The sequence below is a fragment of the Mesoplodon mirus genome (assembly GCF_964341445.2).
Source record: "Mesoplodon mirus genome assembly, chromosome: 16".
Taxonomy (NCBI): Eukaryota; Metazoa; Chordata; class Mammalia; order Artiodactyla; family Ziphiidae; genus Mesoplodon; species Mesoplodon mirus.
In genome coordinates, this window is record NC_138992.1 from 62894653 (window position 1) to 62918449 (window position 23797).

The 23797-nt window shown below is 39.1% G+C and overlaps 1 protein-coding gene across 8 annotated transcripts in view; it reads left to right on the forward strand.

The window, feature by feature from the left end:
* EYA1 (EYA transcriptional coactivator and phosphatase 1) overlaps positions 1–23797 on the forward strand; it is a gene marked incomplete at its 5' end in the record, with an annotated part of 319290 nt that overhangs the window by 165977 nt on the left and 129516 nt on the right. For all 8 annotated transcript variants that reach the window (XM_082601445.1, XM_082601449.1, XM_082601450.1 and 5 more), the window contains one exon: positions 20826–20903. In XM_082601445.1, coding sequence (XP_082457571.1) covers positions 20826–20903 — 78 coding nt within the window. The remainder of the gene's footprint in view (positions 1–20825; positions 20904–23797) is intronic.

Below are 23797 nucleotides of genomic sequence, written 5' to 3' on the forward strand. Positions count from 1 at the left end.
TTCATCTAAGGGATAAAGACAGAAAGACACAGAGCTGCCGCCTCAAACACTGTGCTTTTCTCTTTCCTAATTGAAATGTTCTTTAGTGAGATTCATTGTTTGAATGTTTCAGATTTCAAAAGTTTCAACTCTTCATATTTGTATATTCTATTCCAACCTCTCTGTGAATTGTTATTGTTGCAGTGAACTGTGGGTTTCACCCAGTTTATAAATCTTTGAACTAGAAAACATAAAGAGGCAAAAATACAAAATAGCATCAATGAATGCTTGACTTGCATTAAGAAAAGCACTGTTAGAAGTGATATGTTTCCAGATGAGTTAATAAATATTTTAGATGACTGTTCAACAATTAAAGCTTGACCTGGAGAGACTGATGGAATGGTTATGGAAACATCAGTGGTGGCTTTTCTTTTAACTGTTTTCTTCTAGTCTCTTTGTCTTCCGGGACAGAATGGAAGAGGAATTTCTTATTAGATTATTAAAGCATAATTTTTAAGACATAGGCTCTTGAGTGGTGATACTCCTATTAGATAAACATGAGCGTCGGACCTGAGAGGATTTCCAATGTGTAGGTATATGTTCTGGCCTCTCTTTGGTAGAGGCTGCGTGTTGACGTTTGTGTTGTGTAAGTGTGAGACGTCGTTGGGAAGTGTTTCTTCAGAAGGACCTAGGGCTCTAGCAGTAAAAGGATTTTTATTTACGTACCTAATTAAGGCCTTGTTTGCAAAGCAGTGATTCTTTCCATCTTTGTTTTTTCTGGTTGTCTTAAATCCACGGGAGCATAAGATTGGTCAGTTCATATATTGCTAGCGTGAGTGTTTATTTTTGGTTGTCTAGGGCTGAGGAGTGGCGAAGGGCAAAAAAGAGGTGTGAGCGAGCAGAACTCAAAGCTCTCATTCTGAGTTGTCTTGATTGCAAATTCAGAGGCAAACTCAAGAAGAGGCTAAACTTGTCTTAAAGCCGAGGAATTTGTCTTGAAGTGACATAAAACCAGATGCAATTGGAATCTTCACTACAAATAGGGTTTCAGGAATTCTGATGGTAATTCAAGTAGTAATTTTGAATTGGTATATCAGATTTCCCAGATGATAAGAGATGCAATCTTGGATTAGGTGGCTAAATTTTCTGCATTTTAAGACTGATTTAGTTGTGTATTTCATATTTTAGGCTGATAGGTTAATTCAATTTTACAAATTTCTATTATCAGAAGTTATTTGAAAGTTGCTTTATCCTTTCTACAAAGCTTAGACTGCAAACAAATTGTCAATATCTTGAATTTGCTTTCCTCACTGTAATTTTAATTTCATAAAATACCGTTATATCCAAGTAGAGTATTTTTAAGAACTCTTACTTATGAAAAATATGTAAACTGGAGTGAAAGTGTATAACATTATGGTTTGAGGCTACATTTTAAAAGCTATATTTATATATATGTGGTCAAATCTTCTGTTGTCAGTAGAAAAAACGGTAATCTAATTTTATTGTTGTTTACATTCTGCACATGATTTCGTTTCTGGAAGATGAAGGGACATTGTGAGTAAAGGGGTTTCTAAGTGACACTTTTAGAGTCTGTCTGTAGCCACAGAATTGGCCTCTTTTAAGTTGTTCTTTAGCAAAAGCTGTGAAAGCATGAAAACTATAACTTGTTAGGATTTAATATTTGTGTATACAGTGTATGAGCATAATTTTCACATGCCTATTGGTAGTTAATGAAAATAATAGCTAATTTTTAAGAATAACTTATTATCAGTCACTAAGCTGACCATTCTCTCTGATTCATTTCATTAGTCTTCAGAAAATCCTTTGAGATCGCCAACATAGTGGTTGAGACACTGGGTTTGAATCCCAGCTCCGTTTGCTGGCTGTGTGAGCTCAGGCATGTTAACTTCTGTGTGGCTTAGTCTCCTCATCTGTACAGTGGGGATAACATCAGGTCTTACATCAGGCTTGCTGTGAGGATGATAAGTAAAACTTGTAACACACTAGGAACTTACTAAGTGCTCTATGAATTTCTAGACCATATGAAAATAATAGCCCCTTCCAGAGTACCATTATCGTTTCAGGTACAATAAAACTGAGTCTTGGAAAGTTAAATGCCAAGTTGAAAGACACATGATTTGTAACTGGTACCACTGGTATCTGACATGGTATTTGAATCAAGTTCTGTTTGAGTCCAGAGCCTGGGCTTTCAAATCACTGTATCACTCTAGGGAGAGAATACATGATTCCACCATCTGCCAAAACCTTTTCTAATACCTTCATACTAAACATTGGTACCTCCACTGTCCTCATGACTGGAGAACACTGTTCTCTAGCAAACAGCAGAGCTGTAAAAAGGACCAATGGCAAAGGCTTTGATGACAAAAGGACTTCATTATAAGGACAACTCCCCAGGGTAGTCATACTCTGGTTTTTAAGTTCTTTTGTGCATGAGTGTGTGAGATTTCTTCCTTGTGTCATGTGCACATAGCATATTGCATCAATAGGTTAACTTCTAGGGGATTGTCTCTTGCTAGTTTTCATTTTCAAAGCTTTAGACTTAATTATAATTCCACCAGCCGTCCATCTATGTTAAGCCTCTCTGGGATCAAACGGAGTTGGGAAGTCATCTCTGCTTTTCATTATAATAGTCATTATTATATGCACATTTGGATTGAAGCAGTATTACTGTGAAATTTTAAAAGTGGTTGCAGTTTTGCTACTGCTCAAGAGTAAGTCTTTTCGGCCTCAGAAAATATTTTGAAGTGGGTGATAAATTTGGTCACATTTCTCTTGACTTTAAGAACCAGGTTATAGTAACCAAGAAAAACTCAAAGAAGAAGCTTGAATGGCATTTGTTGGGGCTCCATAGGAAGAGCAGTTACCAAAGCCATGAGTTGGGAACATGCGTGCTACATCCTAAGAACAGGAGGAGAGAGAATGACAGGGAGTGGAAGAGGTCAAGTGGGAGGAAGAGAGGGGTGGCATGTGTAGGGCTTGCAGGTTGGCAAACATACTCTAGCCAATTATATATCACTAACTATCTTTCATAGTAATAATAGGAACTATAATACTACCTGAAACTAGGCTCAGAGTTTCTAGAGGGCCAGGCTTCTTGATAAACTAATGACTCCATGTAGACAGTTTTCATCTACTCCCAGTATCAATAGTTCAGAGAATTACGGTTCTGGGGCACCTGTCCCCTAGCTGGGCCAGAACTTTCATTGGAACAGAAATATGTATAACTTCCTAAGGACATCCTATCTCTGGGAGAAACTTTGGTTTCCCCCAGAGGGATGTGCAAACCTTTAGTGAGTGCCAGTATTTAGGCCAATCCTTATCCCTTTGGTCATGAATTCCCTGATTTAAGTAATTCCTAATTTCTTAGGATGCCCAAGGATGTTTTGGGGTGAGCAGTATATAGATAAAAGTGGTGTGTATGTGTGTGTGCGCGTGCACGCGTGCACGCTTATTCTCACCTTGCTTACTTGGCATAAGGTCCAAGAATAATTCATTCTCTTCTTTTTGCCTCCAAACTCACAATATAATAGAAAGAATATATACATAATTGCAAATTTTCTATTTTTCCCTTTTCACGTTGGGTAGGAAAAAGTCATCTGTCACATAGCCATCCTCAAAGACTGCTAAATATTGCCTTTACTAAAAGAGAACATACATTTTGAGAAGCTAATTGAGGATTTACGTTAAGCTTTAGGGCACCCAAGTAGTTTATAACTAAAAGCTTACTATGATTATATGCAAGGTAGTTTGCTGGTTTTGCAGGTTTTTCAGTTCTATTTCATGCCTCCAGTGTCCCATTACACTGAAAAAGTTGGGTGAACTCTACCAAACACATTCCAAGGATGTATTTTATTTTATTTTTATTTTATTTTTTTAAAATTAATTTATTTATTTTTGGCTGCGTTGGGTCTTCATTGCTGCGCGTGGGCTTTCTCTAGTCGCGGTGAGCGGGAGCTACTCTTCCTTGTGGTGAGCAGGCTTTTCATTGCAGTGGCTTCTCTTGTTGCGGAACACGGGCTCTAGGCGCGCGGGCTGCAGTAGTTGTGGCTCGCGTGCTCTAGAGCGCAGGCTCAGTAGTTGTGGCTCACGGGCTTAGTTGCTCCGTGGCATGCGGGATCTTCCTGGATCAGGGCTCGAACCCGTGTCTCCTGCATTGGCAGGCAGATTCTTAACCACTGAGCCACCAGGGAAGCCCCCAAGGATGTATTTTAAAGTGCTCCCTGTAATATACAACAGAGACATTTTTTCTTTCATAAAATTAATCTAAATCAAAATCTAAAATACTTCCCTGTTTTATCACTGCATCTATTACCGGTAAGGGGAATTTTGTGTGGGGAGAATACTGTTTCAGCAAAACAAGGACTAGGAGCTGAATAGACAGAGTTCTTACTACCTAAGCAAGTCTTTTATTCCCTCCACCGACCTTATTTCCTTTTATCCTGAAAAAAGTTAGGGTAGCTTTTCTGCACCTCATTTTACAGAGTTTAAGTGATTATTCTATGCTTCCACAGCATATTATCTGTGTTGGAAAAGAGATTCAAAGGCGTGTCAGGCTAATTTTAAAGCCTGCATCCTTTACACTCAAAAAAAAAAAGGACTTCCTAATAGCCTAAAAACTTAGCACTTACTGAAATACTTAACCTGCCTTAAGAAGTTTTTATGTTACTTTATCTAAGATTATTACCCGTCGAAGGAACTACAGCTTCCATTTATATGTGTATTTCACCTAGTAGAGGCTCAAGGGTCCCTAAGGCAGGGATAAGTCTGTTCACTATCGTGTCCTTAGCAGCTGGCAGAAGGCTTGGCCCTGATTAAGCAGTCAACAAATATTGGTTATTGCATATTACTGAGTAAATAATGCACGTGAAGGATTCCAAGAGAAGGCTCACTGACTTTATTTACAAAGCATTAACAGATTCAATAAGTAGCTAAAGCCCATTTTGCAAATTTTTGAAAATGATCATTGCACAGACCAATTCCTACAGTAGCCATAGGCCGTCCATCCAGAGAATATCTGCAGTCAACCTTGCTGCTGAGTTTGAATTTGCTCCATAGTAACTAACTTGCATTTGATATGTACTAATTAACTGTTTTATAAATGGGAACTTCAACTTGGACTCAGTGTTATTTAGCAACGATGAATTAACTTTCACATAGTCCGAGAAACAGCTGAATGATAAAAAGATCAAGCAGTTAGCACACTTAGGTTTAGTATCCTTACATAGATGGTAAGGAGTCATGACTGGAGGTTTAAGGGGAAAAATTGCAGGAGCAAGGATGTATACACACTGCAGTGAAAAGAATATACATATCATATAAGAATATATATCGTATTATATATCCACTATTTCCTTGTTAATTCAAGAAATAGTTATTAAGTAATTGTGTCTAGAAATTTACCAAATACCATTCTTGCCAAGGAGAAGTTCATGGTCTACTGTGATTTGCAGACCAATAATCAGATGACCACCATACTTGATGCTCAGGGCTGTATTCTCCAGAGGAGGAGGGACACCTAATCATGACTGAGGTGATCTAAGGATGGTTTCTGCACACTGGTAACGCTTAAACTGAATCTTGAAGGAGGGGTAGAAAACCTCTGGATGCCAAGCCAAAAAGGCAGAAAGGGAGGCCATGCATTATTCAGCTGTAGCAAAGCCATCCCTAATCCCGGGGGCTGTGTTTGTGTGTTGGGGGGGTGGGGCGGGGGGGTGTTGGTGAGAGACATGGCAGCCAGATGATGAATGGCCTTATGTACCAGGTTCAGGAGTTTGGATTCAATCCTGAAGGAACTGGGTGACCTGAAGGCTTGCAAACAGGAGAGTGATGTGATAGAGTCTGTGTCGTGGAAATACACTTAGGTAGTACTTTGAAATGCTATTCAATAGGTGGTAGGTGGGGAGAAAAGACTCCAGGTGAGAAGTTACGAGGGCATTTTAATCTAAAATCATGTACTTATTTATATATTTTTATTTCATTCAGCACAAATTTCTATCTGATACTTGCCTTAAGGAAAGCAGAGAATGGATAATATTAAAAATATATCAGAGCAGTACTGCATGATCATGAGAGGATGGATTTTGCAGTCAGACTAACCTGGGCTTGAAATGTCAGTTTAGGGCTTCCCTGGTCGCGCAGTGGTTGAGAGTCCGCCTGCCGATGCAGGGGACACGGGTTCGTGCCCCGGTCCGGGAAGATCCCACATGCCATGGAGCGGCTGGGCCCGTGAGCCATGGCCGCTGAGCCTGCGCGTCCGGAACCTGTGCTCCGCTACGGGAGAGGCCACGACAGTGAGAGGCCCACGTACCACAAAAAAAAAAAAAAAAAAAAAAAAAAAAATCAGTTTAGCTATTTACTAACAATGTAACGGACATGTGGGTTTTGAGAGACACCAGGGGGTTGGGGGAAGGCTTGGAAGCCAGGATACTAGCCCTGCCCCTTACCAGTTAGCAAGTGTGATGCCCTATATCTCTGCTTCCTGGTCTGTAAAATGAAGAGAACAATAGTACTGACCTGTAGGGGTGTGAGGATAGTTAAATGAGTGGGTAAAGCACTTACAACAGTCTGACTCCTAGGAAATACTTACTATCCATTGGCTGTTTTTTTTGTTACTGTTACTATCATATATGATCTCCGAGCCTCTGCTTTCCCCACTGTAAAATGGGGGTTGTACCTTTTTCACTGGGTGTGTTTCACCCAGTAGAGGCTCAAGGTTCTTTAAAGGCAGGGACAGTCCTAAAATGCTAAGCACAGTCACTGCCATGCCACATGCTCAAAGAGTAGCAGCTATTAGTAAAGACTAATCCATGTTATATGTTTTTAAGCAAACATATGGCTACTGCATACTGGCTGGCTACTGCAGTGTTTCCATGGAAAGAGAAGATGTTTCCTTCCCTTGTGAGATCTGCACATCTCTTAATAGCCTTTGCAGGTACTTTGAGTACCTGTGGTACTCAATAAGTACTTCCTCAATTAATACACAGTGAGGGTAGTAGGATTTAGTTCTGGGTGCTCCTGTGATTCGGTGAAGAGTGGGAAAAGGTATGATCTGAGATGTAAATTTGGTAGGTTGATTGCATTTTAGGCAAGTAAACCATTTTTCCAGATTGATATGATTGAGGTTATGAACCCAAGCCAGTTCATCTGCTTCCAATCTTCATACACCAGTTTATTTTACCAACCGCTAATTTGCAACATACAGTGGTACACTTTTGTTCAATGCCCTGCTCTTCTGGGACTTTCCTATTGCTGTGCCCTTCACTGATTGTTCAGATCTCCATCGGAGGAATGATTAAGGATGATAAAACCCTAATTGGACAACGTTTGATTTTTCAGTGGTTTCATAAAAGGTATAGTAATCAAAGAAATTTGAAACCTAATTGTGTGACCTTAGGCTAGTTTTTAAACATCTTTAAGCTGCAGTTTCCTCATCTTTCAAATGTGACAATTATAATAAATATCTCATGATGTTGCCATGAGAAGCAAATAAGCTGTTGCTTATAAAGTGCTTAGCACAATGCCTGGCATGTGGTAAATGCTCAATATATATAAGCTATTTTTAAAGTGACTACTCTTCCACATGAAAATTCTATGTAAGTATTGCCTATGCCATAAATTGAGACTGTTATGTTGCTAACTCAATTCTTAAAATTGGAACAACCTTTTCAGACCGTTGTGCCATGTTCCCATTCTTATAACACACTAAAAATGTTTAGATCCCACTTTGGCATCTAAATGTAGGTATCTGTTCAACGTCATCAAATGGCACATTTAAGATTTGTGTGTTTCATTATGTATATTTTACTTAAAAGAAAAAAGGACCATAAACAAATATGAACTCTAATGATATGAGTGCTGAAGTGTTTTGGGGAACTATATTATGTCTGCAGCTTATTTTTAATGCATGTAGAATAAGATGGTTTTATGAGGAATAGATGTGGAAAAGTAAATAGATTAAAATGTTAATGGTGAAATCCTGGTGGTAGGTTTCTGGCTGTTCACTGTATAGTTCTTTCAGCTTTTCAGTATGTAGGAAAATTTTTGTAATAAAATATTGATGAAAAAAGTGAACCTCAGATACTTAAAGTGTCCTAGGAAGGAAACATTTATTTAGTTTTCACTGTGTACAAAGCACTCTGCCAGGTTCTAGCACATATACAATGAAGTATGACACTACCTCTGCCTTTAAAAGCTCACAGTCTGGTTGGGGGAGATAAGACTCTTTAAAAAATTTGGCAAAAACTGAAAGGTCATGTTGTGTCAATTAAATTATGAAGGCAGAGATTTCCAGTCTGTGGCTTAGAGATCCCCAGGAGTTGCAGAGCTAGTACTGAAAGTCAGCAAATTCTGTGCAAAGAGCTCTGTCCGAAGGATGAGGAAATTAATAGGTCACATACATCTTTAACTCTTTTTCACGTATGGACGTTCTGTTATGTTTATGAAAATATAAATTTTCTTGTCCGAAAATTCACGGTAGGTTTTTGTCATCAGGTACTTTCTCAATCAACAGATTAAAAATAGGCTATCACTTGGGTTCTGAAATGTTTTGGTGTTAGAAAGAGGGCTTCATTCTCAAGAAGGTTAGAAGCCACTGATCCAAACAAAAGTGCTCTCAGAGTTCAGAGAAAAGAGCTCTTCAGCTTGCTGAGGTCTGGCCAGGCTTCAAGAAGGAGATGGAATCTGAGCTGAGTGTTTGGGAAATGGGTAGAATTTGAATAGGTTGAGAAGGGATGGAATGCATTCTAAATGAGGGACCAATTCGAACAAAGGTAGGATCGTTTGGGAGACTGGGAGGAGACCAGTTGAGCTGAAGAGGAACTGATAGTAGATAAGGTTGGAAGGATCATCTAGAGCCAAACTAGGAGGTGGAGGACCCTGAATACTAGGCTAAGGAATTTGGACTTAATCCTGGAGCCAGTAGAGAAGCCACTGAATATTTTGAGTGAGGGATTGATATGGTGCAAGTGTTTTGGGTATGAATCTGGCAGCAATTTCAAGGATAGATTGGATTGAGGCAGAGATGTGCGGCAAAATGGAGGCTCATCTGATCTGCCAAGATTTCGTGTGTTAGAAACCTGAGCTTGTGTGGCAAGAATGAGAATTGCCAAAAAAAAAAAGAAAGTGAAATCGCAGGAGACATTTTGATGGAGCAGCCATCACTTACCAAGTATCACTTCTTTTACCAAAAAAAGTCAACGAGTCCAGACCTCGACATAAATCATTGCACAGTGCTACTCCAGTATGCTGTACTTTCTGTGAATAATGAGTTTTGAAACTGAATAACATTTCTTGTTGGCGATGTATACCCTTAATTCAAGTTTAGTCTATGTATGTTGATTTGGTTTTCATAAGGCTGTATTGCTATTTTGTAGAGTTAATATTTTTCTACTCTCTTTTAAGAAAAAGAGGATGACCTTAAATTTTTAGAGGAATAATAATCATATTCCAGATTGTGATACCTCGTTTTCCAAATGGGTATTAACCAAAGGTAGATATATAAACTTTTAGATAAAGAAGAAAGAGTTGAATGGCTGCTTGTAATTATTAATTCAATTATATGTCTAAAGTAAGATATATAAAATATATAAATTTGGGAATATTGCTATCTTGCACTTTCATATTTCATGTAATAATTTTATTCTGTTTACATATGCATTTGGTATCCCTTGATGCCACTTTTTGAGTCATTTGACACATTTTTAAGAAACATACATTTCCGTGCTTCGCTGGTGACGCAGTGGTTGAGAGTCTGCCTGCCAATGCAGGGGACACGGGTTCATGCCCCGGTCCGGGAAGATCCCACATGCCGCGGAGCGGCTGGGCCCGTGAGCCATGGCCGCTGAGCCTGCGCGTCCGGAGCCTGTGCTCCGCAACGGGAGAGGCCACAACAGTGAGAGGCCCGCGTACCGCAAAAAAACAAAAAAATATATACATTGCCACTTTGGCCTCATGATTTGAGCAGTCATTAAATCTGTGAGTGATACTATCATTGAATCCAAACTATAACTTAATATTATTATGGTTATACTTTTGTCTTGTAGGTTATTTGTCATCTGTACAGCATAATTGTATCTCTTTAAAGGGCTTTTTAAGGCTTACTTACAGCAATATCTAACATTTGTCTTGGGCTGGTCATGCCCCACAAATTATTATTAAATCTTTGTGACTTATTTACCTCTCTTTTTACTGATTCAGGAAGGCTTCTCTCTAAACATACAAAAATTCCAATGATTGATATTCCTTTATGCAAATGTATCTTCTCCAAAGAGTACTTTGCTCAAAATAACATGAGGGGCATGTGTCCTGTAAGTGAGAGGCTTTACAAGAACCTGCACATACATTGACAGAGTGATAATTGGGGAAGAATAAAATGTAATCTTCTGTTTGATCATACACAGTGTGTTTAATTGCCTTATGCCATATGCCTAGTGGTATGAAGTCAGTTGTAATCCGTTTTTTAAAGTCAGTTGTACATTTTTACCTTCATCCATTCCTTCAGTGAATATTGTGTTCCAGCTATGTGTCAAGCATGGTGCTATGTTCTGTAGAGATATAAAAAGCTGGAGTTCCTATCAGGAAGAAATTTATAATATATTCAAACGGATAAGACTGTGAAATGTAAAATGAGATTGAGTAGGATCTGTGTTCTAAATGAGGTACAAGCTCAAGGAAAAGAAGAATCACCCCCGAGTAGTAGATCAGGCAAGACTTCACACAGCAGGTGGGACATTGGTTGACGGGAATTTGTAGAACATTTAGTGTCAGAAGGAAAGGCACTAGCCATACTGTAGATTTGAGGAAGCATTAAACATTCAGTAGACCAGTTTGGTTTAAATGTTGACTGTATATATGGACATGTGGTTCTTTGTCTGTAAAAGGGAGATAATAAGTGTCACATAGGAAAGTTAGGACAATTAGATGTGACCTTATATTTTGTAATATTCTTATATTCTTGTAAGTTAGCGTTTGTTATACAAGTGTAAAATGTGTATGGAAGAACTGGCAAGGAAAGGAAAAAATAAAAGTATAAGAAGCTTGGTCTTAGAGTATAGAGGGCCTTATGAATATGATAAAGGAAGGTAACTTAATTTGGGAGAAAATGGAGAGCCTGCTCTTAGACCTCAGAGCCAGGAGTGACTCGCTCAAATCTCGGCTAAGGAAAGATAAGTATCTCTGCTCGAAATAGAGTAGAGACTGAAAAGCAAATTGGTCAGCTTTTCCAAGAGAAGAGGTATAAGATAATTAAGTTAGTGGCTGTGAAATTAGGGGGGGAAATGGTTGTAAAGATTAGAATGGTAGAAATGATGGACTTGGCAATGGAGTGTGAGGGAAGAGTTGCTGGGAGGAATCAGGGTGAAAAGGAAACTTTCAGTCTAGGTGGCATGACCGTTACAAAGGGATAGGATGAGGAGTTTGCGTTTGAGCAGGTTGATTTGACCTTGATCCAGGCAAGGGCCTTGCATAATTGGGATGTGAGGATTGGTCCCCGTGAAAAAGTTGTGCATGTGGATAGAGATTTGAGAGTTGTCTACATGAAAGAGATTTTTTTTTAATTGTGGAGAGACATAACTGTGAGGGACAATTTAGATAAATGAGGGGGTAGAATTATAGAACCACAGAGTAGGCAAAGGAAGACAATCCTGAGAAAAAGACATATACAGGTTAAAAAAGGAAAACACTGCTGTGTTGTGTTGGTCAATGATGAGAAAAGTGTCAGAGGAAGGCCCACTCCACAGAAGAATTAAGGAAAATCAGGATGGAAAAAGTTTGCATCAGGCAATTAGGAATATCCTTTTAGTAAAATAGTAGCTATAAAGGGACGATACAAAGGATTAAAGAGAGAGTAGTTATTAAGGATTTGAAGGCAAATTTTCAGAAAACTTAGTGATGAAAGAAGGGAGAGAAGTAGATCATTCTTGAGAGAAGTTTTTTTAAAATCAGGGCAGACCTGCCTTATTTATTTATTGGATTTTAAAAAAAAATTTTATTGGAGTATAGTTGATTTGCAATGTTGTGTTAGTTTCAGGTGTACAGCAAAGCAAATCAGTTATACATATATCCACTCTTTTTTAGACTCTTTTCCTGTATAGGTCATTACAGAATATTGAGTAGAGTTCCCTGTGCTATATAGTAGGTCCTTATTAGTTATCTATTATATATATATGTCAATCTCAACCTCTTAATGTATCCCTCTCCCCTCTTTCCCCCTGGTAACCATAAGTTTGTTTTCTGCATCTGTGACTCAATTTCTGGTTTGTAAATAAGTTCATTTTTACCCTTTTTTTAGATTCCACATATAAGCAATATCATATGATACTTGTCTTTCTCTTTCTGACTTCACTCAGTATGACAATCTCCATGTTGCTGCAAATGGCATTATTTTGTTCCTTTTTCATGGCTGAGTTATATTCCATTGTGTATATATCCCACATCTTTATCCATTCCTCTGTTGATGGACATTTAGGTTGCTTCCATGTCCTGGCTATTGTAAGTAGTGCTGCTGCCTGTTTTTAAAGTTAGGGGAAGTAGAAGGAAGTAGTCCCTCGAGATGGAACGATTGAAGATGTTGAGACCAAACAATCAAATATTGGAGCGTTGTTGCAAAGAAGGTATGGACATGGTGCAAGAATAAAGGTGTAAAATTTAAACCCTGCTAGAGGAAAGAAAACCTCTATTGAGATTCATCAGTGGGAAAATGGAAAATATTGTAGAAAGATCATTGAAAGATTTAATGCAGCTTCTACATTCTTTATAAAATAGTTGGTGAGGACATGTGCTAAAGAGGATGGGGAATAAGGTGCGGTTTGGAGTTTTGAGTAAAGTGGAAAAGACTTGATGGAAACTTTCAAGCAGAAGAAATGGAAAGGTGGGATTGTCAGGCAACAGGATGACTCAAAAGAATACAGAAAGCATACATTTTAGTGGATTCAGTTAGCGGGTGAATTGTGGTCTCCTCTCCTATGCTCAGCCAGCCAGAACAGAGCCAAAGAGTGAACAGTAAGAGATTGCCAATCCTGAGAATGGAGCTTGGCAAAAAAGATGCTTGGAAAAATGAGGTGACACATGGGATTCTAGGGTGGGAGTTCTGGGTTCCAGACTGGGCTGGTGTGGTTGGAGTGGGAGAATGGATAGGGGTTTAGAAAGACGGGTTATTCTGAGGAGCATTAAGAGCTAGTCCAGCAGAAGTGAGCAAATGAAAAAGGTAAAAGGCGGTGTTCTTTAGAGGCAGTGCAGTTCTAGGAAGTGGTGTAGCTGAAGTATTTAATTACCAAAGTGGAATGAAAGTAAATCTCATTGCAATAGAAGAGAGAAAGGAATCATAAAGAGTAGTAGAGGGATAGTGAACAGAGTTTGTAAAGTCCTGGAGCATTGAAGTAGGAAACAAAATAGAGAGGGAGACCAAGCGTGTGCCAAGCAAAGGCAAGCTGTACTGTCACAGTGAGAAGAAAAGTTATGAGATGAGCTTAGATACTACCTGGGGAGGATCTACGGCTTACCCAGGCTGGTGCCTTTGCTGCAATCCTGGGCAAATTCTTTTTTTTTTTTTTTTTTTAAGAAGATGTTGGGAGTAGGAGTTTAATTAATTCATTTATTTTTGCTGTGTTGGGTCTTTGTTTCTGTGCGAGGACTTTCTCTAGTTGTGGCAAGCGGGGGCCACTCTTCATCACGGTGTGCGGGCCTCTCACTACCGCGGCCTCTCTTGTTGTGGAGCACAGGCTCCAGACACGCAGATTCAGCAGTTGTGGCTCACGGGCCTAGTTGCTCTGCGGCATGTGGGACCCTCCCAGACCCGGGCTCAAACCCATGTCCCCTGCATTAGCAGGCAGATTCTCAGCCACTGCGCCACCAGGGAAACCCCTGGGCAAATTCTTAACACAGAGGCCGGCTCCCAGTCCATCAGGCACAGCTGTCCTCTGGGGAAGAACGTGCTTTAACTGCCCTCTTACTTTATAGTGAGAAATATAACTAATCAAATGGACTGGGTACTTATCTCCTCTGATCAGCCTGTCATCTTCCTGGAGATGATGTGACTGCAACATTCAGATTATAATGAGAAGTTGCTTGATGAGCAAGGAATCGTGGTATGATGGGTTCGTTGGATGGTCTTTATAGCTGAAGTCCCCAAGCTCCAATGATCTGATAGCTCTGTCTCCAGTTAACTTTATGGTGAACAAAGACAGGGTTCTCTTTTCCATGGGCCACTAAGCAGTGCTGGAGAGAAATGCCCACATTTTCTCCTGGAATCCTCTATCACAATTGCCATGTTCACCATCCTCCCACTAGCCTGTTTCTTCAGAAAGATTGTAATGACTGAGGTATATGTTTTCTTTTTTTTTTAATTTTAATATAATTTTTAAAGGTTACTTTCCATTTACAGTTATTACAAAATATTGGCCATATTCCTCATGTTGCACAATACATCCTTGAGCCTATCTTATACCTAGTTGTTTGTATCTCCCACTTACCACTCCTATATTGCCCCTCCCCACCATGGTACCCACTAGTTTGTTCTCTATATCTGTAAATCTGCTTCTTTTTTGATATATTCATTAGTTTGTTGTATTTTTTAGATTCCATATATAAGTGATATAGTATTTGTCTTTCTCCAACTTATTTCACTTAGCATAATGTCCTCCAAGTCCATCCATGTTGCTGCAAATGGCGAAATTTTATTCTTTTTTACGACTGAGTAACATTCTATTGTGTGTGTGTATATATATATATATATATATACACACACACATATCACATCTTCTTTATCCATTCATCCATTGATGGACTCTTAGGTTACTTCCATATCTTGGCAATTATAAATAATGCTGCTGTGAACATTGGGGTGCATGATCTTTTCAAATTAGTGTTTTCATTTTTTTCGGGTACATACCCAGGAGTGGAATTGCTGGATCATATGGTAGTTCTATTTTTAGTTTTTTGAGAAACCTCCATACTGTTTTCCACAGTGGCTGCACCAATTTATATTCCCACCAACAGTCTACAAGGGTTCCCTTTTCTCCACATCTTCTCCAATGTTTGTTATTTGTGTTCTTTTTGATGATAGCCATTCTGACAGGTGTGAGGTGATATCTCATTGTGGTTTTGACTTGCATTTCCCTGATGATTAGCAGTGTTGAGCATCTTCATGTGCTTGTTGGTCATCTGCATTTCCTCTTTGGAAAAATGTCTAGTTCTCCTGACCATTTTTTTAAATTTAAATATAGTTGATTTACAATGTTGTGTTAGTTTCTGCTGTACAGAAAAGTGATTCAGTTATACATATATACGTATTCTTTGTCATATTCATTTCCCTTATGGTTTATTACAGGATATTGAATATAGTACCTTGTGCTATGCAGTAGGACCTTGTTGTTTATCTATTTTATATATATAGTAGGAAGTGGATGGACCTAGAGTCTGTCATACAGAGTGAAGTAAGTCAGAAAGAGAAAAACAAATACCGTACGCTAACGCACATATATGGAATCTAAAAAAAACAGTACTGATGAACCTAATCGCAGGGCAGGAATAAAGACACAGATGTAGAGAACGGACTTGAGGACACAATGGGGGAAGGGGAAGCTGGGATGAAGTGAGAGAGTGGCATGGACATAGATACACGACCAAGTGTAAAATCGATGGCTAGTGGGAAGCTGCTGCATAGCACAGGGAGATCAGCTCGGTGCTTTGTGACGATCTAGAGGGGTGGGATAGGGAAGGTGGGAGGGAGGCTCAAGAGGGAGGGGATATGGGGATATATGTATACATATAGCTGATTCACTTTGTTGTACAGCAGAAACTAACACACCATTGTAAAGCAATTGTACTCCAAGAAAGATATAAAAATAAAAAATTTTAAAATGGTACCTAATTAAACTAAAAAGCTTTTGCACACCAAAGGAAGCCACTGACAAAATGAAGACAACCTACTGAATGGGAGAAAATATTTGCAAATGATATGACCCATAAGGGATTAATAGCCAACATATATAAACAGCTCATACAACTCAACATCAAAAAAACAAACAACCCAATTAAAAAATGGGCAGAAGAATTTGCAGCAATATGGATGGACCTAGAGATTATCATACTAAGTGAAGTAAGTCAGAAAGAGACAAATACCATATGATATCACTTACACGTGGAATCTAAAATATGACACAAATGAACTTATTTACAAAACAAAAGCAGACTCACAGACGTAGAAAACAAACTTACGGTTACCAAAGCGGAAAGGGAGATGGAAGAGAGGGATAAATTAGGACTCTGGGATTAGCAGATATGTTTACTTAATATAATCATGATTTAATCCTTCCTCTTGAGTTACCGCCAAGTTACCTTGATTTGATTTTGGCTGTCCTGAGGCAGTTGCCCTAATGGTTGATCTTAGACAAGTCACTTAGCTTTAGATTCTTCTAATGTACTTTTCAAAGGGTAAGCTTAACTTTAATGTGAAGTTTGTAACAGATTCTGTCCCAGAAGAAACACTTTGATTTCTCATAATTACTTTAATAAAGATACTCTAATGATAGAAGTAACTATAAAAACATGGCCTCTGGACCTAGCACAGTGCTGAATGGTTTATAAGCATTTATCTTTTTAATCTTCTCGTGAGTATGTTATCCCCACTTATAGAGAAGGAAGCTGAGGCACACAGAAGTTGAGTAATTTTTCCAGGTTCATACTGTTAATAGCAACGCTAGATTGAACTTCAACCGATAATTCCAAAGCTGGTGCTTTTAACTCTTTATTCCTTCCTTTATTCATTCATTCATTTATTTATTATATATTTTAACTCTATTCCCTATTGCTCCCTGGTACTATTCCCCAGGAGAAAGGCATTCAGGGTAGGTAGGTATAATACTGCTGCTACTAATGATGATGATAAATGTAGTTTCAGTTCCTTATTTGTATCAGGTACTTTACATACGTTTTTATGGATCCTTATTTCATTTCTATAATATAGATATTTTCTTTGCTTGTGATGAGAACTTTCAAGATGCACCCTTCTAGCAACTTTCAGATATGCAGGACTATATTATTGCCTGTAGCCCCCATGCTGTACACTACATCCCCATGGCTTGTTTATTTTATAACTGGAAGTTTGTACTTCTTGACCCCCTTCACCCATCTCACCCACCCACAACACTCCTCTGGCGACCACCAATCTGTTCTTTGTATCTATGAGTGTCTGTTCTCTTTATGAGTTTTGCTTTGTTTGTTCGTTTATTTTGTTCTGTAGATTCCACATATAAGTGAAATCGTATGGCATCTTTCTCTTCTGACTTGTTTCACTTAGCATAATACCCTCAAGGTCTATCCATGGTGTCACAAATAGAAAGATTTTATTTGTTTTATGGCTGAGTAGTATTCCATTGTGTGTGTGTGTGTGTGTGTGTGTGTATAACTGTAGATATTACTTTTAAAATATTTTATGAGATAATTAAGGTTGAAGAGATCATATAACTTTTACAAAGTCTTATAGCAGGTAGCTGGATTATTTGCCTCCAAAACCAAAGTGCAAAGAAATTGATAGATGGAAGTTTGTGGCACTTCTGGAGGGTAGCAAGTTGCCCAGTATAACTCAGGCCTAAAGTACATGGACAGGTGAAGCTGTTGAAGGGATCAGGGAGATTAAAGGGGTAAAGGAGAATTTCTGAATATTTTTAAAGGATGAGTAGGTCCTTAAGTATCAGATGGAAGACTGGAAATCTGGAGTGGTAGGAAAAAGAGAGACTTGAGTGGTGGCAAAAGAGACTAAAAGTTGCTATTTTCTGATAGACTGAAGTCATGTAATGCAGGAAACAGTATGGCAGAGATAAAAGAATCCTACCATTATTTAGAGGAGAACAGGTCACTCAGATTTTTCTTTTCAGATAAATAGCTCAGATGGGATCATTGTTCTCAGACATGACAGCATTTTAAATCTCTCAAACTTAAAAAAAAATTCAGTATGTTGTGTTTTTAAATTCAAAGCTTTAGAAAGGTGCTCTATTATATCACCTATGACATATTTATAAATGTCATGGCGCTAGTAAGGATGGGTAAAGTTCTGGTGGCCAGAGATTATTCTTTTTAACTTTCTGGTGGGTGTATGCTTGGCAACCACAAAGCCAGCAGTGGTCTCTGTTTATTTGGCTTTCATTCAGAAACTATTTTCCATCACAATAAATCACCAGTCTCTTTAGCATCAGGTGGCTGGTGATCACAGATTCAATTACAGTACCTGATAAAATCACGAATATCCTGGTAGTTCCTTTATATACTGCCTCTTCTCTTCAACAGTGAGCCTTTTAAAAACTTGGGTTCATCAGGAAAAGGGAGTCTTTATTCTTTAGTGTATAGATGAGTGTATTTGAACAATGGCAAAAAGCAATGGGCTGGGGGCCTAAAAGAAAAAGTATCCTCTTCGTTTCCTTCCTATTCTTTTTGCCTAGTTTTAATGGCATTGCAAGTATAATTGAATGCGCCTCTTGGGAGTGAAAGCTGTACTTGATTAAGCTAATTATGGAGAGTAGCTGGGGTAGGTCTTGGGGTACAGGAGTAGGAGTGGTTTGGCGTAGTCAAGCTTTCGTGAATTTTATAGTCCAGTCTACAGATTCATAGACCTTAGATTTGGCAAAGACTTAGAAGTCATCTGGGCTAACATCTCACACTGTAAATTTCTTCTTCACCATCTTTCCCAGGCAGACGGGTGGGCATGGACCTTCTGCTTGAGATCTTCCAGCAAGTTCACTAGCCTGGAAGTGTTAACGCTCTAGGAAGACAAGGACTGCAGGGGTTTTGCTTTGCACCATGTCCACAATGTGCCTTACTCTGTTGTCGAGTAGCTCTAATTATTGGGAAGTGCCACTTACGGCTATTTTTCAAGACTTGGAATAAAAAATATCCAACATGAAATCCCATTTCTGCCACTTACTGTGTAACTTTGGGCAATTTCCTAACCCCTCTGATTTCAGTTTTTGCCTGTGAAACAAGAAGACAGTACGTAACTGGTGAGTTTGTGTGTTGTGTTCTGAGACCTACTTGTAGAATTGTTTAAAGAGATTAATCAAAATGTCTACAAAGAATCTGACACATAGTAGGTACTCTGTAGGACCCATTCCCCTTGGGCCTAATTCTGATCTTTTTCTGGGTGTGTGGTATTTGATAGTGAGTTCAGATCCCATGGTAATTTGTCCAGCATAGAGTGAAATAGAACCATTGTTTTTTATGTACAGGGCGTTATATGAGTTCTTTTTAAAGAGGTAAAATAAGGATGTGGACAACTGGCTATGAAACCGTGCACCAGCAGCGGTGTCCCTGCCTTCCTAAATCTGTGGCTATATAATGCTTATGAAGAGCAAAATCATGAGGGTTCCTGGGGGCGTGAAGAGAGGAGGGAAATACAGGCTCACGTCAGAATTTATGAGCATCAGCGAAGACTTCTAATCTGAAACAACTGGTGGGAAAGAGAAAATTTCAGTTACACTATTGTTTGGCCTACATTAAAACAATCAAGTGAAGTGGTTCCCTTTGGACTCACTGGTTTCATTTTTCAACTTGGTTTACAGACAGTCTAAATACTTTTTTTTGAAACTATCTGCTGCAACTATTTATAATGTGAATTTTAGAACTACTCATTATGCACTCGTAAAAGATTTAAAGGCCCAAGAGGGTGAATTTGTCCTATGCCTGATGTTTATAGGAGATTAGCAGTGTTGAGAGAAGGAAAAGCTTCATTGTCTCCATCATCCGTTCCCATTCCGGGATGTGTTTACTTGGTGAGAGAAGCCACCCCAAATATTCTCTTGTTAGGGCCTTCATTTTGGGAAACATGTTATTGATTTTTAAGTAGCCTCTAAAGTATTATTACACTCTTCTTGAAAACCTGTTAATAGGGATGTATAACTTCCACACAGTAGGCTAGGCAAATTCCAGTGATAGAACTTCACTAGTATTATAAAGCAGAAACTAAAAAAAAAAAAAAAAAAAACTTCACTAGTAGTTTCTAGGGAAAACAATGATGCTATTTTTTTTTTAAGCTAAAACTAGGGAAAATAGGGTTCTGAGCTGTTCTGCCTTATCTGTAGGGATGCAATAATCCCCTCACTATATCAGTGCAGTAGATTTGCTTTGGAGAACCTATAGCATAAAGATAAATGTTTTTAGTTTACAGACCCAAGGGACTTTACTGAAGGTTATGCTTTCCACAGACTGTCTGCTATTGTTATTTTTAAATGGAAAATTTTATTTCTGCTTCATTTATATTTAGTGTGGTTTTGGTACTAAGTGTACATCAGACCTTGGTGAATTGTCATGGCTGGGTGGTAATAACAGTCCATTAAAATGAGCACTCTGTTTTTTTAGCCATGCTGGATAACTGAGAAAGTGTGTGTGCGCATGCACCTGTCCTTGAGCATCATGAAAGCTGGTGTTATTTCCCACTTCTTCAAGTCTTTCTCTTCTATCCTTTGGACTCTATTTGGCCGAATGGCTACAAACCCAAGGAAATAATTTCACATCCACATTATGTAAATTTTGAGACCTAAGTTATTTAGTTTAGTAAGCAATTTAGTAAACATTTAAGACAACAATGAATTGAACTGATTTTAAAGTGTTTCTATTAAAAGGTAACTTGCCACAATAGATTGTTTCCTTAGGAAGAAAAACTTAACATGGGAATTTCTTTAAAAAAGACTCTATTAGGAATATTAATCTGATTTATATTCAAATATGAAAAGATTGATTTTTAAATGATTTTCTTATAATTATTTTGAATGTTATATCTTCTCTACTGTGCCTTTATAAATATTAATTGGGTATATGATATATGTTGTTTATTTTTATAGTTAAAACAGAGCCAATGAGCAGCAGTGAAATAGTTTCAACAACAGCAGACGGGTCTTTAGACAATTTCTCAGGTTCAGGTAAGGAATAAATATTAGATTTTCACAGTAATATGAAACATTATTTTTCCTAGTTTACATATACAAATATATGTGTGTATATGCATGTGTATGTGTATGTATGTGGATATCATCTGTGTAATACTGTATAGTTTTTCTCAGCATCACATATTTGCAATTCTGATGTTTTTGTTCAGTGTGATGAAGTGTTTGCTGAAAATGTTGGTATTCTGTAAAGGAGAAAAAAATCAAAAGGGGAATTGTTCTCCATCTTCTCTAAATTATCTTTATTATGTTGATGCCTCCTTCCCTCTGTCTCTCATCCGTGTGATTTTTCTTTCTTTTTTAATAAATTTATTTATTTATGGCTGTGTTGGGTCGTCGCTGCCACATGTGGGCTTTCTCTGGTTGCAGGGAGCAGGGGCTACTCTTCCTTGCGGTGCACGGGCTTCTCACTGAGGTGGCTTCTCTTGTTGTGGAGCACGGGCTCCAGGCGCACAGGCTTAGTAGCTGTGGCTCGCGGGCTCTAGAGCACAGGCTCAGTAGTTGTGGCGCACGTGCTTAGTTGCTCCGCGGCATGTGGGATCCTCCCAGACCAGGGCTCGAACCCGTGTCTCCTGCGTTGGCAGGCGGATTCTTAACCACTGTGCCACCAGGGAAGTCCCTATGTGATTTTTCTAATCATGCACAATTTGGCTTCTGATAGCCCCTAAACAGACTTGCCACGGCATCCTCCTAACTAACTGTCATGTCAACTAGAGATCAGACTTTGTCAAGCAGCTTTAGATCCTTAATTAATTTTTTAATCTCTTTCATTTTGAGTAAAGCCTGCCTTCAACAAACAAAACATACACGTTTCACCTCCATGATGATGAAACTGCTGATAAGAAAGTGACTGTGATAATAAATTCACTGTGAGGATCTGATTGTATCTTTGCCAAATTACCCAGCTTGGACTCTTTCAATTAAAACTCATTCTTATCAGAAGTAATTCTTCCATTTTTTAACCCTTTTCAAGTGATTGGCTGTGTTTATGAGACCTCTCCATCGGAAATGCTATACTTTTGTAAGTTTGCGATTGATTTCATCTAGCTCTTGGGATCATTTCACATACACCCCAATTAGAAGGAGTTATAAATGCAGATGCACAACTTTTATGCTGATGATACCAGCTGGAGGCGATAAGGAGCTAACAACAGGTGTTACACCCATAGTTCTTTCATAAAGCGTTTACTGGAATTCGACTTATGTCAGGCAGTGTGCTTGGTGCTTTTATGGATTCAGAGATGTATGGGAACGGTCCTGCCTTGCGACTTAGTAGGGCGAAGTAATCACCAGGCCATCGTAGTACAGCTGGATAATGCCGGAGGGAGGCCCGGGGACCCCTAAGAATACCTAGGAAGGACCCAACAGAGACTGAGTTGGGGTGGGGTGGTCAGGGAGGGTTTCCTGGAGAGGATGCCTGCACTCAGCCTTAAAGAATGTGTAGGAATAAAGCACACGTAGAATTGAGGATGGGGAAGCTGGACGGATGGAGTGTTCCGTGGGAGGAGACCAAGGCACGGGGGTGTGGAACTTGGAGGCACCACTGATGGTTCAGCTTTCTTGGTGTGTCTGGTGTGAGCAGTGCGGGCTGTGCTGCACGGAGAGGAAGGGGCCAGAGTCTAAACAGGCAGGTGTGTTCCACGTGGCATGTGTGTTTTATCCTGAGTGCCACGGGAGGCATCAGGTTGCGTGATCACTTTCGCTTATGGAATGACTCAGGCAGGATGGAGGGGAGGCTGGGGAACTGAAGGGGAGAGAACAGTTAGGGGTTTTTGCAATCATTTTCGCAAGAAATGATGAAGACCTGAGATAGGGTGCTGGCAATGGCTGTGAAAAGGTGATGGATTAAGATGTATTTATGAAATAGAATTTATGGTCATAGTGACCAATGAGCATGGCGAGGATGAGTGAAGCAGAGAGAGAAGGGAGGAGTGAGGGAATCTGAGAGGTATGACTGAGGAAGAAAGGTGGTGGCTTCTGTTTGGGGTTTGTTAGTGGTGATTTAACACGCACCTGAAGATGTTGGAGCTCAGGAAAGATCTGGAATGGAAATTCTGAAAGTGTACAGAGAGTTGACGCTAGCAGGGTATAACAAGGTTGAAGACAGAACCCAGAGAAAACCAATACATAAGAGATGGGTAGAGGATAAGATGAAAGCACAGGTGATTGGGGGAGAAGAAAAAGAGTATTGAAATGGAAGTGAAGGAAGGCAGGAAAGAAACTTCAGGGAAGCACTTCTATATGATAGATTCATATACAGATTTTAAAAATGGTTTTTTAAAAAATCTTAACAACATCAGAAAATGTTTATTATATTAAGTGCAAAGCAGATTATAAAAGAGTAACATGTTCAGTATAATCACAGTTTTGTTTTGTTTAAAAAGACATTTATGTGTATGTCTTTGTGTCTGTGTGTATGTGTATAAAAATTAATGGTTGGCTCTCTGAATGGTGGAATATAATTTGAATTTTATTCCTTCTGCCTTTTTCATAATTTTTTGCAGAGCATATGTATAACATTCATACTTTTAAAAAGTAATCATGGGCCTCCCTGGTGGCGCAGTGGTTGAGAGTCCGCCTGCCGATGCAGGGGATACGGGTTCGTGCCCCGGTCTGGGAGGATCCCATATGCCGCGGAGCGGCTGGGCCCGTGAGCCATGGCCGCTGAGCCTGCGCGTCCGGAGCCTGTGCTCCGCAACGGGAGAGGCCACAACAGTGAGAGGCCCGCGTACGGGAAAAAAAAAAAAAAAAAAAAAAAAAAAGTAATCATTTTAAAGTACAAGTTAAAAATCACATACTAAACTGCAAAGAGATAATTTTTTTGAAAGTATCTATGAATAATAGTATTGCATCATGGTTTTTCCTGATTT